The 13,008-nt window shown below is 41.1% G+C and overlaps 1 protein-coding gene across 1 annotated transcript in view; it reads right to left on the minus strand.

Annotated features, from left to right (window-relative positions):
- Positions 1 to 464: 464 nt before the first annotated feature.
- The window catches only part of rgs7a (regulator of G protein signaling 7a), a 49,190-nt gene continuing 36,646 nt past the window's right edge, over positions 465 to 13,008 (minus strand). Inside the window, exons 4-17 of the mRNA XM_034551973.1 lie at positions 9,491 to 9,597; positions 8,069 to 8,120; positions 7,143 to 7,207; positions 6,736 to 6,812; positions 6,447 to 6,528; positions 5,436 to 5,510; positions 5,165 to 5,263; positions 4,807 to 4,868; positions 4,281 to 4,391; positions 4,044 to 4,169; positions 2,180 to 2,366; positions 1,837 to 1,926; positions 828 to 864; positions 465 to 552 (exon numbers count right to left, since the gene is read on the minus strand). Coding sequence (XP_034407864.1) covers positions 844 to 864; positions 1,837 to 1,926; positions 2,180 to 2,366; positions 4,044 to 4,169; positions 4,281 to 4,391; positions 4,807 to 4,868; positions 5,165 to 5,263; positions 5,436 to 5,510; positions 6,447 to 6,528; positions 6,736 to 6,812; positions 7,143 to 7,207; positions 8,069 to 8,120; positions 9,491 to 9,597 — 1,154 coding nt within the window. The 3' untranslated portion in view covers positions 465 to 552; positions 828 to 843. The remainder of the gene's footprint in view (positions 553 to 827; positions 865 to 1,836; positions 1,927 to 2,179; positions 2,367 to 4,043; positions 4,170 to 4,280; positions 4,392 to 4,806; positions 4,869 to 5,164; positions 5,264 to 5,435; positions 5,511 to 6,446; positions 6,529 to 6,735; positions 6,813 to 7,142; positions 7,208 to 8,068; positions 8,121 to 9,490; positions 9,598 to 13,008) is intronic.

Below are 13,008 nucleotides of genomic sequence, written 5' to 3' on the forward strand. Positions count from 1 at the left end.
ATTCATTCTGCACAACACTTCCCTTAGCGTGACAAAGTATCTGTGACCCCAGATCATGTAAAGCGATGACATTGTTTAGATTTATCAGTTTAAGCTGTCATTTTATTCATTTTTTTTCCACGTGTATTTTTTTTCTTCTTTTTTTTTCTCTCTGACATCATTTGTTTCGGCTAGAAGTGCGAGAGGGGCCTCGGATCCAGCAGTTACAATGGAAAGAACTGGAACACTGAATTTGATTTTCTTCAATCCCGCCAGTCTGTCAGTGTCCTCACAAGTCCAACAGTGCCTCCTTACTAAGAATACTGGAAATATATCAGGTACTGTAAGAGGAGAGTGAAGAAGGAGCATCCTCTCCAAGGACATGCAACATCCGGTGGACAACAGACGAACAGATTCGGCTCATCGCCCAGCTGAGCCGAGAGCGGATGGACAGACGATGACGACGCAGAGATGAGATGGTCCCCCCCTCTCAATGTCCCAGAGAGAGAGATGGCATTGATTTTAGCATGATGGCACATGACTGGTCAGCCTCTTGGATACTTGTGGTTTCCCCTGTGATGGAAGAAGGGAAGAAAAGGCAGAACAGACAGGTGGAAAAGAAAATGAGGTCAATATGTAAATGAGTGTGAGAGAGAATACACACACAGTATTTTCTGGTTGAATAACAATATGAGCAGCCATGCATTTGCATTGCATGCACTGTGCACATTTAAGATTTGAGCTGAACGTGAATGTAACATTACATAAAGTTCTACATAGGCTGTAAAAATGCTTAAAATAAATAGTAGCTGACAATGTACAGTGTGTTGTTTTGTATTGGGCATTACCTGGAAGCAAAAGCCTTCAGAACAAATTCTTACTTTTCTGTGGGGACACAAAAAGGATAGGTTAAGTGATATTATACATTTACTGTGCAGAGGATTCAGGGTTCCATGTTGTCAACTTTCTAAAATAATGGCCTAAGTCATTTTTTGACAAAAATCTCCTCTTGATGCTGGCCACCTCTGGTAGAACCGATCGTGTGATTCTACCTCTGTAGTATAATGGCCTCTGTCAAGAGTGTGATTTAGAGCGTTTTATGTTGCTCAAGTAAAAAAGAAAGCTTAAAAAAAGGACTTTTTAGAAAAAATAGTCATGTAGATCTAGCTGTCATAGCAACATCTTCTTTGCCAGAATGGCAAGCAGTGTACATATTGTAGAGAGCAGGTTTTGAACAGATAAATACAAGTGTGCAATTCAGAATTATTCATCTCTGGTATTCATAATGGCATCTTTAAACTCAAGAGGAGTCCTGCTCAGCATCTCCACCCTCCACACCTGCAGCTGACTCTGTTCATATGTTGCAGTCACTCTATCTGGGGGCCATTTTGTTTTACGTGTTCTTTGCTTTGACCTGGTTTCACCTTTAAGCAACTCTACCACATACATCGCTGTATCGAGGAATTGTATATCCACATCATATATATATATATATATATATATATATATATATATATATATATATATATATATATATGTATATATAGTGTATATATATATACATATATATTTATATATATATATATACTGATATATATTTATATATGTATATATACGTATATATATATATATACATATATATTTATATATGTATATATACGTATATATATATATATATATATATGCAAATAGGCTAAAAGTGTGATGAACAGACTTTGAAACAGCATGAGAGCGGATGCTAGGAAGACAGGTTTCATCATCACTGAAGAGGCAGTATAGAGCTGCAAGTATTTTTCCACATCTTATATTTCAAACTGAGTTTTTCATCCAATGTTTTGAGTCATGTTTTTTGTTCACCTTCTTCTTTGCCTGTAATAACTCCTGGTAGGCACTGGAGCGGATGAACCGGCTGTAGGAATCACTCTTCATCAACTTGTAGATGTGTTCCTGTTGTAGAGACACATCATGTGAAAACTATTTACCACAGATGAGGAGCACATTGCGCTGACATGTGATATTTCATTGAACCACCAAAACAGAGTCGTGATTCATTAAACTGTTGCTGTTGTATCAGTTGCGAAATACAGTTTCAGATCACAAGCAACATTCCAGTCAGAAGTTGGACGTTTCCACGCTTATGTACCGAACATGAACAGACATTATTGGTGGATGGGATTCAACGTGTTGGTGTCATTTGAACCTGTGCATCCTCAAAGGCGTAGCGTCCGGGATCTTTGACGTTCTGGGTGGTTTTGCCGTAGCTCTTAGAGTCCACGTTGATGGCACTGGGTGCTCCGGGGGCCAGAAACTCCTGCCAGATCTCCTGAACCCGGGTTGGAACTTCTCTGATGGGACGCTTCTTTAGTTCCTGGACCGCCAGCCAGAACCTACAGACCAGAGGTAAACAATGCAGGAGCTCTGACCACAACTTGTAAAGTAATAGTGAACCATGGAAATCCGTTTGTATTCACACATTTTATATAATAATAACATCATTTCTTTTTTTTAAAGCACCCTATTCCATTTTATTTCCAATCAATATTGTCAGCACACGCAGGACAAAAGAAATGCCTGGTGAGAATTAGAAGCAGCTGCAAAAAGGAAACCGTTCAGTGTTCGCCATATTTAGGGACACCTCCGCAGAGATGTAATGGTGGGCGGCATCATGCAAGTACAATTTCAAAAAGTTAGGGTTTAAAGTGTTAATATGTCCATTAATAGCAGCATATTTCAGGTTAGTCATACATCCGTTCAATTATAGGAGATTTGAAATGATGCTCAACAGACTGAGCTATTAAATTAGAATTCAATTAAACTGACCGCATGTTGAGCGTTGGGCAGAAACAATACAGGCATGTACCATCAGAGGGAGCAGGGGAGCTATGCTGCACAGCGGTTTGCTCTCTTCACATTAAACTGGCTGCATGCATCTTTGATACTCTGCAGTGTTCCTGTTACCACAAATAAACTAATTAACATAATATTCCTTCCCACCTGTGTTATTCTAGAAACAGATACTGTGGTGCGTTCTCTTTTCAAACGCTGCACCCGCCAGCTCTCTCTGCTTTGAGTTCACGATTCCACCTCTTATACGTGAAAGAAGCAATGACCCCACTAATAATGACAGTTTGAGCTTCCCACAATTATGTAGACAGACAGTGAAATCCCATTTAAGTGTATATTTTTGATCACGTCTGTCACCAGCAGAGAGACCCACAGAAAACCAGTGTTCAGTTATCCCAGTCTAACCATATGGACAAGAGGGCCATATGTTTGTGTGAGTGTTTCATAGTGAATGTGAACATGTGTGTGTGTGTGTGAGTGTAGGGCAGTGTGTGTTAAATCCTCCACAATCTCTCACATGTGCATTTATGTGTGTTTGTGCTCTTTTTAATCACGTTGTGGCGACAAATATCTGTTCACACCCTCACATTGTGGAGACACATGTGGGAACACAAATCTGGTCCCACAAAAGTTAACCGTTCATTTTCGGCTTAAGACTTGGTTTGTGGTTGAGGGCACAAGGCAGCTGTACGGTTATGATTCAGCATTCGGAAGCTACGGCTGAAGGCGCAGTCCGTGATTCCAATTACCAAAAACATGACTGGATCCTACTACCAGCTTTATTAACAGGCAGCGTATTATTTAGTATATTATTTAGGCACGTCCCTTGAGTGTGTCTACTTTTATGCTACTTTTATTTAATTTCAGCGACAAATGTACTTCTTACTATATTTATTTTACAGCTAAAGTTGCTGGTTGCCTTGCAGATATTACATATTAAACACAAGATCATCTTGTAAAATATGATGAGTTGTTATAGATTACATTCTAATAAAAGACCTGATGATGTGAGTAAAACATGTTGGTAAAACATGGCAATAAATTAATATATAAAATCAGCTGAGAAACCACATGCTTTCTTATTTGGGTGTGAGTCACTCTCTAATTATGCATGTGATTATAATGAATATTTATGAAGTCAAAAAATATCGATTGAAGCTTTAAGGTTAGGTCAAGCCTCCAGGGGATTGTTATCTTGAGGATGTTGTGTTGGTGAGTACCTGAGATTCTCTGAGCTGAACTCAGACTCCAGGAACTTGAGGAACTGCTCTCGTCCCACCGGATCTTTGAGAACCTCATCGATGCCGAAGGCCCACCTCTTCACCCTCTGCTGGCCCGGCTCCTTGCTGAGGAAGGACGCACCAAAAGTCTTTCACCAGACGGTCCGCGTGTGCAACATAACGCACCTTTAAATATATCAACTCATCCATGTGAGATTCATCTAGACCTGCACCCACCTGGCTTCAAGCTCCCAGAGAGTGGCGTCATCTGAGATCCAGGGGTTTGATGGATCTGGGGGCGTGAGGAAGGGGTCGTATTCGATGTACTGCTCTGTGTAGGCCAGCAAACTGTTTTTGAGGGGAAACAGCGAAAGCATATGAATGACAGCAATTTGTATCACTGGTGGGCATTTGGCATTAATCATCTAGTTATCACATCTGGGTAAATTATGCTCCACGATCATACCTTCCAGTGAGTGATTATGAATGAGTTGTTAGCTTTAATTAAAGGAAGCAGTGAGGGGAATTCCTCGTTCTTACTGAATGCAGCTCTCTTTTCACTGAAGGAAATGACCAATCAACACTTTGTGTGCCGCCCGCTATCTGGAATCGTCTGCGCCGACGCCCACTGAAGGCATCGTTTGGGCATGATCCTTCTCCGAGGTCATCGGAGCTCTCAATTTGACGCCGTGTCTGGCCGTTTAAAGGCTCAATAAACAGATCGATGGCTAAACTGAATAAAGACACAAATAACACCGCTCACCTCTCTGCCACTTTGGACATTTTCAGTCGATGTCTGTCTAATTGCAATTGCCAAAAGGAGATCTGAAACCACAGCAGGGAGCAATTAGCATGCATCAGTCTCCATGAAGTTACAATACATTGTTGGTTTTTGCAAGTATATTCAAACAACAACTGCATGATATTTTGTATTACTTCACTTTTTTTTGTGTGCAGTTCAAAACATACTCTTTACATATCACGTTTTTAATTAAAATGTTATTGTAACTAGACTCATAGATGAAAAATCAGGACTACAGTTGCAATGTGAGTGCTAGCCTTCACTTCAAATGTTTAAAGATGCTGTTTTTTAGTGGGAGAGTGCCACCGTCTGGTCGAACCTGTTCCTGCAGTTCTTCTTCTGTCGGCTGCTTGGCCTCTGGGGCGGGAGTGTGGGTCGGGCTGTGGGTACGGATATCGTTCTGCAGCCCATACACAGACTGAGATGACAAAAAACACATGCAAATGAAATAGAGCTATCAGTAATAGTAGCCGTATAGCGACTGACAACCACACAAAGGAACAATAAGTCTGTCTGCTCATGCATGCGCTGCAACGTTATCAACCCTGACCTCAACAGAAAGGTGTGTCAGTGGGACAGGTGGGCCGTACCTTTCTGGTTTTGTGGGGGTTTTTCATTCTGGACGACTTCTTTATGTCGACTTCCGTCGTGTTCACACATCCAGGCTGTGAGAAGAGTCGAAATCATAACATTCAGTCCATTCAGCTTAAATGTGATTATTACAACTGTTTGTGCTTCGCCCTCGAGCACGACGCCACGAATGGTGACCGTGCGATGTTGCCACCATGACGTGATGTTCCGGGTAATCCAATATGCTTAGCTGGGCCGTAAAGTGATTCTCTGACGTCTCCGGGACAATGTGTTGGATGTTGGTTAATTAAACATGAAATGTGCCAATTTCAGCAAAACTAGCAAACCAACGGGAACTAGTGTGCAAATTCCGCCTGATTGAACAAGTGGTCTAATGGAGGTCTCTCTCACAAGAACAGAACGAAGTAGCTCGACAGCGTCACTGTGAAATTTGAATTAATATTGATCATGTTGCTCCGAGGATGCATAAATTGGACTTATTTTCCAATTAAGCATGGAGCAGCGGCTTTCAGAGAAATACAGCGGAGAAGACCCTGTAACCTCAGGGGGGAAATAAATGTTAATGCCAAGTGTGTATGAACAAGGTAAAGAGCAGCCGTGGAGCTGATGTGTTGTGACAGTTATTGATGTGGCATTTCATGTGTATGGCAGAGGAATAGACGACGGAGGATTTACAGTGTCTCCACCTCGTTGCTATATTCACGGCTCATGTATAAATAACGTGAACTGCGTAACATTTTCAAACCAATATTACTTTGTCGCACAGCTTGATGCAGGTGAGATGTGTTGAATGGATTAAGATAATCCGGAGAGCGTGAATTATATATATTATATCTACAGTATGTCGTTTTTGATTCTGTGTGTGCGATGGAGATTAATCATGAGTGAAATTATTTTTTCGCAATATCGCTCTCTTTTGCAGAAACATTTCAGATAATATTGAGGGCGTCGGCAATTATATTGGTAACAGCGAAGGTGACGGTGACGACAACATCAGCAATTTCACTCACCACTGGTCTGTGCACGTCCCAGAATGCTCTTTCCTGACTGTCGAGAATCTTCCTCTCAATTTTGTCTCTTTTCTTATCCACTCTGAGGAACAAAAAGGGAGTTCAGAACCGTTTTTTACAGACACACATATGATTTAGTTCATCAAATGTTTTAACGTGCAGCTCATCTGTGAAGTTGTGCGCTGGCATTTACAGGACAGTTGTCGTAAAAACCACTACAATCAATCACGTCAGAATGAGGGTGTGAGAGCACTCACTCCATGCATGTGTGGTTCTTATAGAAACCTACTTCGCTTGTGCTTCTGCTTGCATAAAAATGAACTCCCATTTCCTGGCGAAAGCCCTCTGTAGCCTTGCTAAGCTCTCCTGCAAGTGAAACAAAGAACAATCGGGGAGGCTTTTGATGGATCTGGGCTGATTATGTTTACTGCGTATGATGTGTACAGTGCACGGCTGGATACCATCTTTAATGATCCCTGCTCACGTACAGAAGAAGAAAAAAAACCTGAGCATAACTAACCCGGTGATTCATTTAATAGCTTTGGTGAAAGGAAAGTTACAAATGATGCAGTGGCACACAGGGGAAAAAAAACAAATGTTCTCAGTATGGTCAGTATGAACAAAAAGGCAAGAGATAAAACCTGAGAGGTGAATGCAGAACAGATACGCGAAGAACGGAAGACCTCGCTCACTTACCGCTTCATAGTCTGCAAGCTCCAGACGTGCTTTATTTTGCATTGTTCTTTTGCAGAGGTAAACAGCTGGGAGACGGAGAGAGACAGAGAGAGGGGTGATACGCGGAGAACGGGAACTCAGCTTGGTTTAAACAGCCTTAGGTGGCCCTGCGTTTACTCATTTAATCCTCTCAACTGCACATTTAAACTGGCCCGTAAATCACAAAGGTCATTGTCTGTGCATGGTGTCTCAGTGTGTGTTGTTTGTTTGTTTGTGTGTGTGTGTGCCTGACTTTTGATGTCTTCCTGTACTGTCATCAACCCTTTGTTAACTGACCATTACGTGGAAGCTTCATTATGCCATTACACTGTTTTCATTAAGGCGCATCGTTCATGTGGATCAGTTGCTACATCTGAGACACTCTAACTTCCCCTAACGCTCACGGGATTATTCCCACAGCGAGCATTAGCCCTTTTTTCCTCTCCCACAACTCAAACAACAAATGAAAGACCAGCAAAGCTGCGGCTATGCGCTCAAACCATTGTTGGTATTATGAAATGTTTATCTCCGCTGGTCTGTAAACAACGAAGAGCTCGTCCCTGTATCACTATTAAAACCTTCAGCCAACTGTTTCCTTCACTGTAATCAGTCTGTATCAGTATGAATAGAAATGTGATAGGAAGCACACGGTATCGCATGCCAACTGCACTGTAACGGATTCTAACTGTGGGCCAAGCATAAAGAAACTAAATGTGATTTAAAGTTTCTTCCTACCATTTTCATACTGCAGTTGCATCATTTGTGTTTCATCTTTTGACTTTTTGGTAGCAGTAATAAAATATCTGCTGGATAAATGCCCTCCACAAACAGTGTGCATCATTTGACTCTCTTCAGTGCTGCACAATGCACAAAGCAGATTGTAGACTATAACAGAGCAGCTCTCTCACCATAGTCTGTGTTTTCTGGTTCCCAGCAGTTTGATGGCCAAAAGTATGGCGTCTGAAGGAAAAAACAGGTCATTAGGAAACAAAATTAAAAGAAACCTTACATCTGCGACAGCGTACAGCTAACCACATGGTGTGTTTGAGTCAAAGTGGGCACCGGCATGCGAGGTGGGCACACAGTCACAGCCCTGCATCTGTCACATTAAAGTATTTGGTTGAATAATGGGCCCGGCATAACGTCTAAAGCACATAAGCTCCTTTCAGCCAGCGCGGGGAACAGACACCGGCATGAATCCTGACCCTCCTTAGTGGCACCGTATGGACTGGACTGGCATCAGAGGGAACCCGATTACCAGTAAAGAGCGAAGTGAAGCAACTAACAGTCTGAGGCAGTTATTTACATTGGTTAGTTCTGAGCTGCACACTGCTAAATCACTACAACTGTCAATCCCACGATTAGCATTCAGAGTGATTTATTATTTTTCCTGCTTTACTCATGAACCTTTAAGAACTACGAGGCACAGCAACTCCTAATCACCGTTTTGACTGCATCATATCACACACAGGCACTTCAAAAGATTTATCCTGACTTCAGTTATTAGAGTTGGACATTTTTTCATGTGTAAAGTGAGTTTTGTGCTTTACAGCAATGAAGGAGCTTTGGAATGTCAATACATATTTGTATTTTATATTATCTCCTCCAGGAGAGTATGTAATGGTAGTGTGCACCCGTGTGTGTGTGTGTGTGTGTGTGTGTGTGTGTGTGTGTGCGTCATTGTATCTGTCCATCAGCCTTTTGTGCTCATTAACGACTGTACGCTCAATGACCTCTTTTTGTTGCAATGATTCACACTTTTTGAAAAACATATTTTATTGACGACATATTGTATTGACTGTTGGTCCGAGAGCCAGTTCGCTGTTAGCATCTGGCTGTTACACAGCTAACAGAACTAAACACACAGTGGAACAGGGAAATGGTGCAGACAGCTGCATGGATTAAAATGAGAGAGTATCGGTTGCGTTAGTAATGCGAGTGAATGAAAACCATTATGATCAATTGTGGTCTAGATGTTGGCCAAGTATGGTTTGTGTTCATTCAATTAAAAAGCTGTGGTTGTTGCAGAAAGCTGCACTTTTCTAGTTCTGAAAAAATACATGGAACAAATAACCGGCCTGCACATCACATCCCTCTGGACTCTTTGAATTAAATCCATAAACTGTCTGTTCATAACATGAACATAAGCCAACATGTTCTCTATAGTTCATATGATGAGATAACACATTTTATAACGTGAAACAAATGATGCTATGTGAAGCATTTCCTCTCCTTAGGTCATTTTTAAACGTTGATCTCTAAAGTTTCATACATCTAATAACGTCCATCAACACAAATAAGAATCAGAATATTACTGTTATTATTCTCACCTGAAACCTATAGAAAGTGCCATCGTCTTTGAGCGTGAGGACGTGGTCTGAGATGGGGAAGAAGTAACCATGTGCAGCCATCAGAGTTCCTAGGTGAAGAGCTTCCACTGGGAGAAAACACAGAAATAAAGTCCATTTACAACTTTGTGTACTCTTGTTCTTTGTGTCAGTTTACCCAGTAATAGTGAACACATGGCACTTACAACTGTACTCTCATTTACTGTACATAAAACACACACCTATTAGTACAATTAGTACAAGTGTGTTTTGGGATTGAGTTGAAAAGTTTAATCCAACAACACTGTCAACTGTCTTGCAGATATGGAACATTTCAGGAAGTAAACCTCTCAGAAAAGTGTCTCTGTGCTCAGCTACGCTAACCGGCCGCTGCCTTACATTTAAGAAAATGATATGAGAGTGGTTTCAATCTCATCAACTAACGCTCCACCAGAAAATTAATTAGCATGATTTCAATCATGTCAAACCTGGATGATAAGGCTCTACTTTTAATGTATCGTGTCTTTGAGTATTATGAAAAGCGCTATATAAATTAAATGCATTATTATTATTATTATTATTAGTATCTATCGTCTTTAAAACGCTCTTCATTCAGTTCATCTCGAGGCATTAAAAGATCATTAGAAGAAGATTTTCTGATTATCCTGCAATCAATAGTTCCTCATCACTGATCTTGAGCCGGCATGCAGGTTTTTTTTGGGGGGGGGGGAATCACACAAGCAAATTAACTTTATTCACCCTTCATCCCCAGGTTTAAATTAAGTGTTGGCAGACTGATCAGAATAAACACAAGGACCTTAATTAGGAGCTGCTGCTCCAACAATAATAATATGCTAATAAACCTTAGTTGTATGGCATTTTACAAAAGGAAATGAAAACCAGACATAGGCAGATAAAATGAGAACGAGACCAAAGGACATGAGCACAGAGGAAGTAAAGACAATAAAAGGATCTGTTAAATAGGAATACAAACACTATAATAAGGTCTGACACTGCTTTGACAGGATAGGCAGGCCTCCGGTCCACCCAAACACCACAGCAGGAGGTCCCGCTGATTAGCCCACCATAAGCCGGGGAGGCGGAACTCATCAGACGAATCACCTGGTGTTGTGCTTGGTTGGAGTGAAAACCTGCTTCCCTCCGGCACTCCACAGCACATGATTGACTCTCCCAGATATAAAACCATCTGATGATGAAAACATGTAATCATCATCAACTGTGAGTCTCGTGTGCCACCAGTCGCTCCCTGCTGTTCGCAACCTGTAACCCCTTCATGGTGTCAACAGGCTATTATTCATGTTTCGTTGTAATGTGTGGACAATTTTCAAGAAAATTGGCCCTTTGTTTGTTGACATGTTGTTTCATAGAATAATGTTCCTGTCTTGATTATTGAAAGTTTGGTGTAAAGCCCCCGGGGGAGTCTGGCAGTCAACTGTGATCTTAACCCACTAAAAGGCTAACATATAAATGCTTGACATCGTCTAAATATGCAGAGTTATGAATGCTTTAACAGGAGCTTACTGTATGCACGTGTAAAATATTCACATCTCTGCTCTCTTGCTCTCTAAAATATACACACACATCCATACTTCACACGCACCGGGTGTATGCGTGTGTGAGGGGAATATAGATCAGCACAGGGGTGAACTTTGAGAGGTCGGGATGCTGATGTGAATGCATGTGTGTGTGAGTGTGTGTGTGTGTGTGTGTGCGTGTGTGTGTGAGAGACTAAGCTGCATTTATTAATAAATAATGACTCATAAGTTATTTAAAGCTGTTTACTTATAAACACACCCCTTCCTCCTTGTGCACTGCACACTCCACTGCACTATTTCTTACAGCAATAATATCCCAATATATATATATATATATATATATATATATATATATATATATATATATATATATATATATATATATATAATGTATTATATTTTTCTGTTGGTGTGTTATTAAGTCATGCAAAAGTCTTCTATGTCAAAGAGCTCTTGGGACTAGGCTTGTGTATGTCATCTGCCTCTGTCCACGAAATCCATGGAGTATTCAAGAAGACAGACATTTACCTACATATCCTTTTACTTATTATCCATTCAGAATGTTTATGTTCTGGATTGCTTATCAGATGAAAGTCAGCAAAGTATGGAAAAGGCCATCTGGGGTAGGGGACTTGGAGCTTGCTGTTTCCCATTCTTCAACCAGTGGGATGATCTGCTCTCAGTCTCTCTGTTGAAGTGCAGCTGAGGGCTTTTCTGATGCCAGCCGAGGGCTGAATGTTGAATGTCATCCCCACGGACATTAACTGATTTCTCTAAATCCCCAAAGCAATCCTGACACTGCATTGCCTGCTGTTATTTCAAAGTTCGGAAATCCTCCAGCACACGTTAAAAGGCAGATACATAAAATTAGATCAAGCTGAGCGGCGTGTGCTAATTTTGTATTATCGTACTTCGGCAAAGTTGTAGAACAATATTGAATCTATCTGAATTAATGGCTGAGTTAATGCATCACAAGTGACACGCCCAACATGTCCATGACCTGAACAGTAGGGACGATGTCCCTGGTGTGACGGTAGAGCCTCACTCATATAATTGAGGGGCGCAGTGGGACCAGGGAGGCGGAGTGGACTGGTCATACTGGGACAGCGTTTAGGGCTGAATATTATGCTTTGAGGATGAACTACTCAAAGAGTTGCGGGAGCAGATCGCAGAGGACTTTCAGAAGTCACTTCAACAACACACAGCTGAACCCTGTAACTAAGACAAAAACATCAACGGCCACTTTGTTGCTAAGCAACGTAGTGGCGGTGTGAGCGCAGTCCTCTCTTCCACTGTAGCTAATGTGTGTTTGTGGATTATATTGTTAACATGTCCATAGGGATGTTTTTTGTATAGGCTAGACTGAAAAAAGGCAGTTGTACATTTATAATTGATAATCAGTTGCACACTGCCTCTGGTTTGGAAAAGGGGTCTTGTTGCTGATGTTGTAGATATACATTGATATTTAATGCAATCTATTTTATTCGTGGGCCCAAAAGAATAGGTCTGAACGTGCTAAACCAGACTAATGTGACTATACGGTTTCTCCGTGGGATAAAGAAAAGATCCACCAACATTTTTTTTTGTTGCTTGAGAGTCTATAAAGATCAATTCCTGGTAGCATGGGAGATTCTGACTTCCATTTATCATATAGCAGTGTTTTCTATCAGCTTTATATCTGACTAAATCTTGGACTGGAATTAGTCAAGTTGTCAAGACAGCCCAGCCTCGGAGTCTGAGGGGAAAACACCCTTTGATTTCATCATATTACCAGCTCTGTGCCAGACACCCAACAGTTTGGAGCCCTGCCGAGTGAAGTGTGGGAGTATTCTTCCAGCTGAGGGTTATCTAAATATAACAGAAGGGATTCAGTTTTTGTAGTAAGATTTTGATTATTATTGTTTGCACTACACATCATGGGCTGTTGTTGTTTTTAGATGATGAAAAATCGAATGTAGTACTTTT

This window comes from Cyclopterus lumpus, chromosome 15 (genome assembly GCF_009769545.1).
Source record: "Cyclopterus lumpus isolate fCycLum1 chromosome 15, fCycLum1.pri, whole genome shotgun sequence".
Taxonomy (NCBI): Eukaryota; Metazoa; Chordata; class Actinopteri; order Perciformes; family Cyclopteridae; genus Cyclopterus; species Cyclopterus lumpus.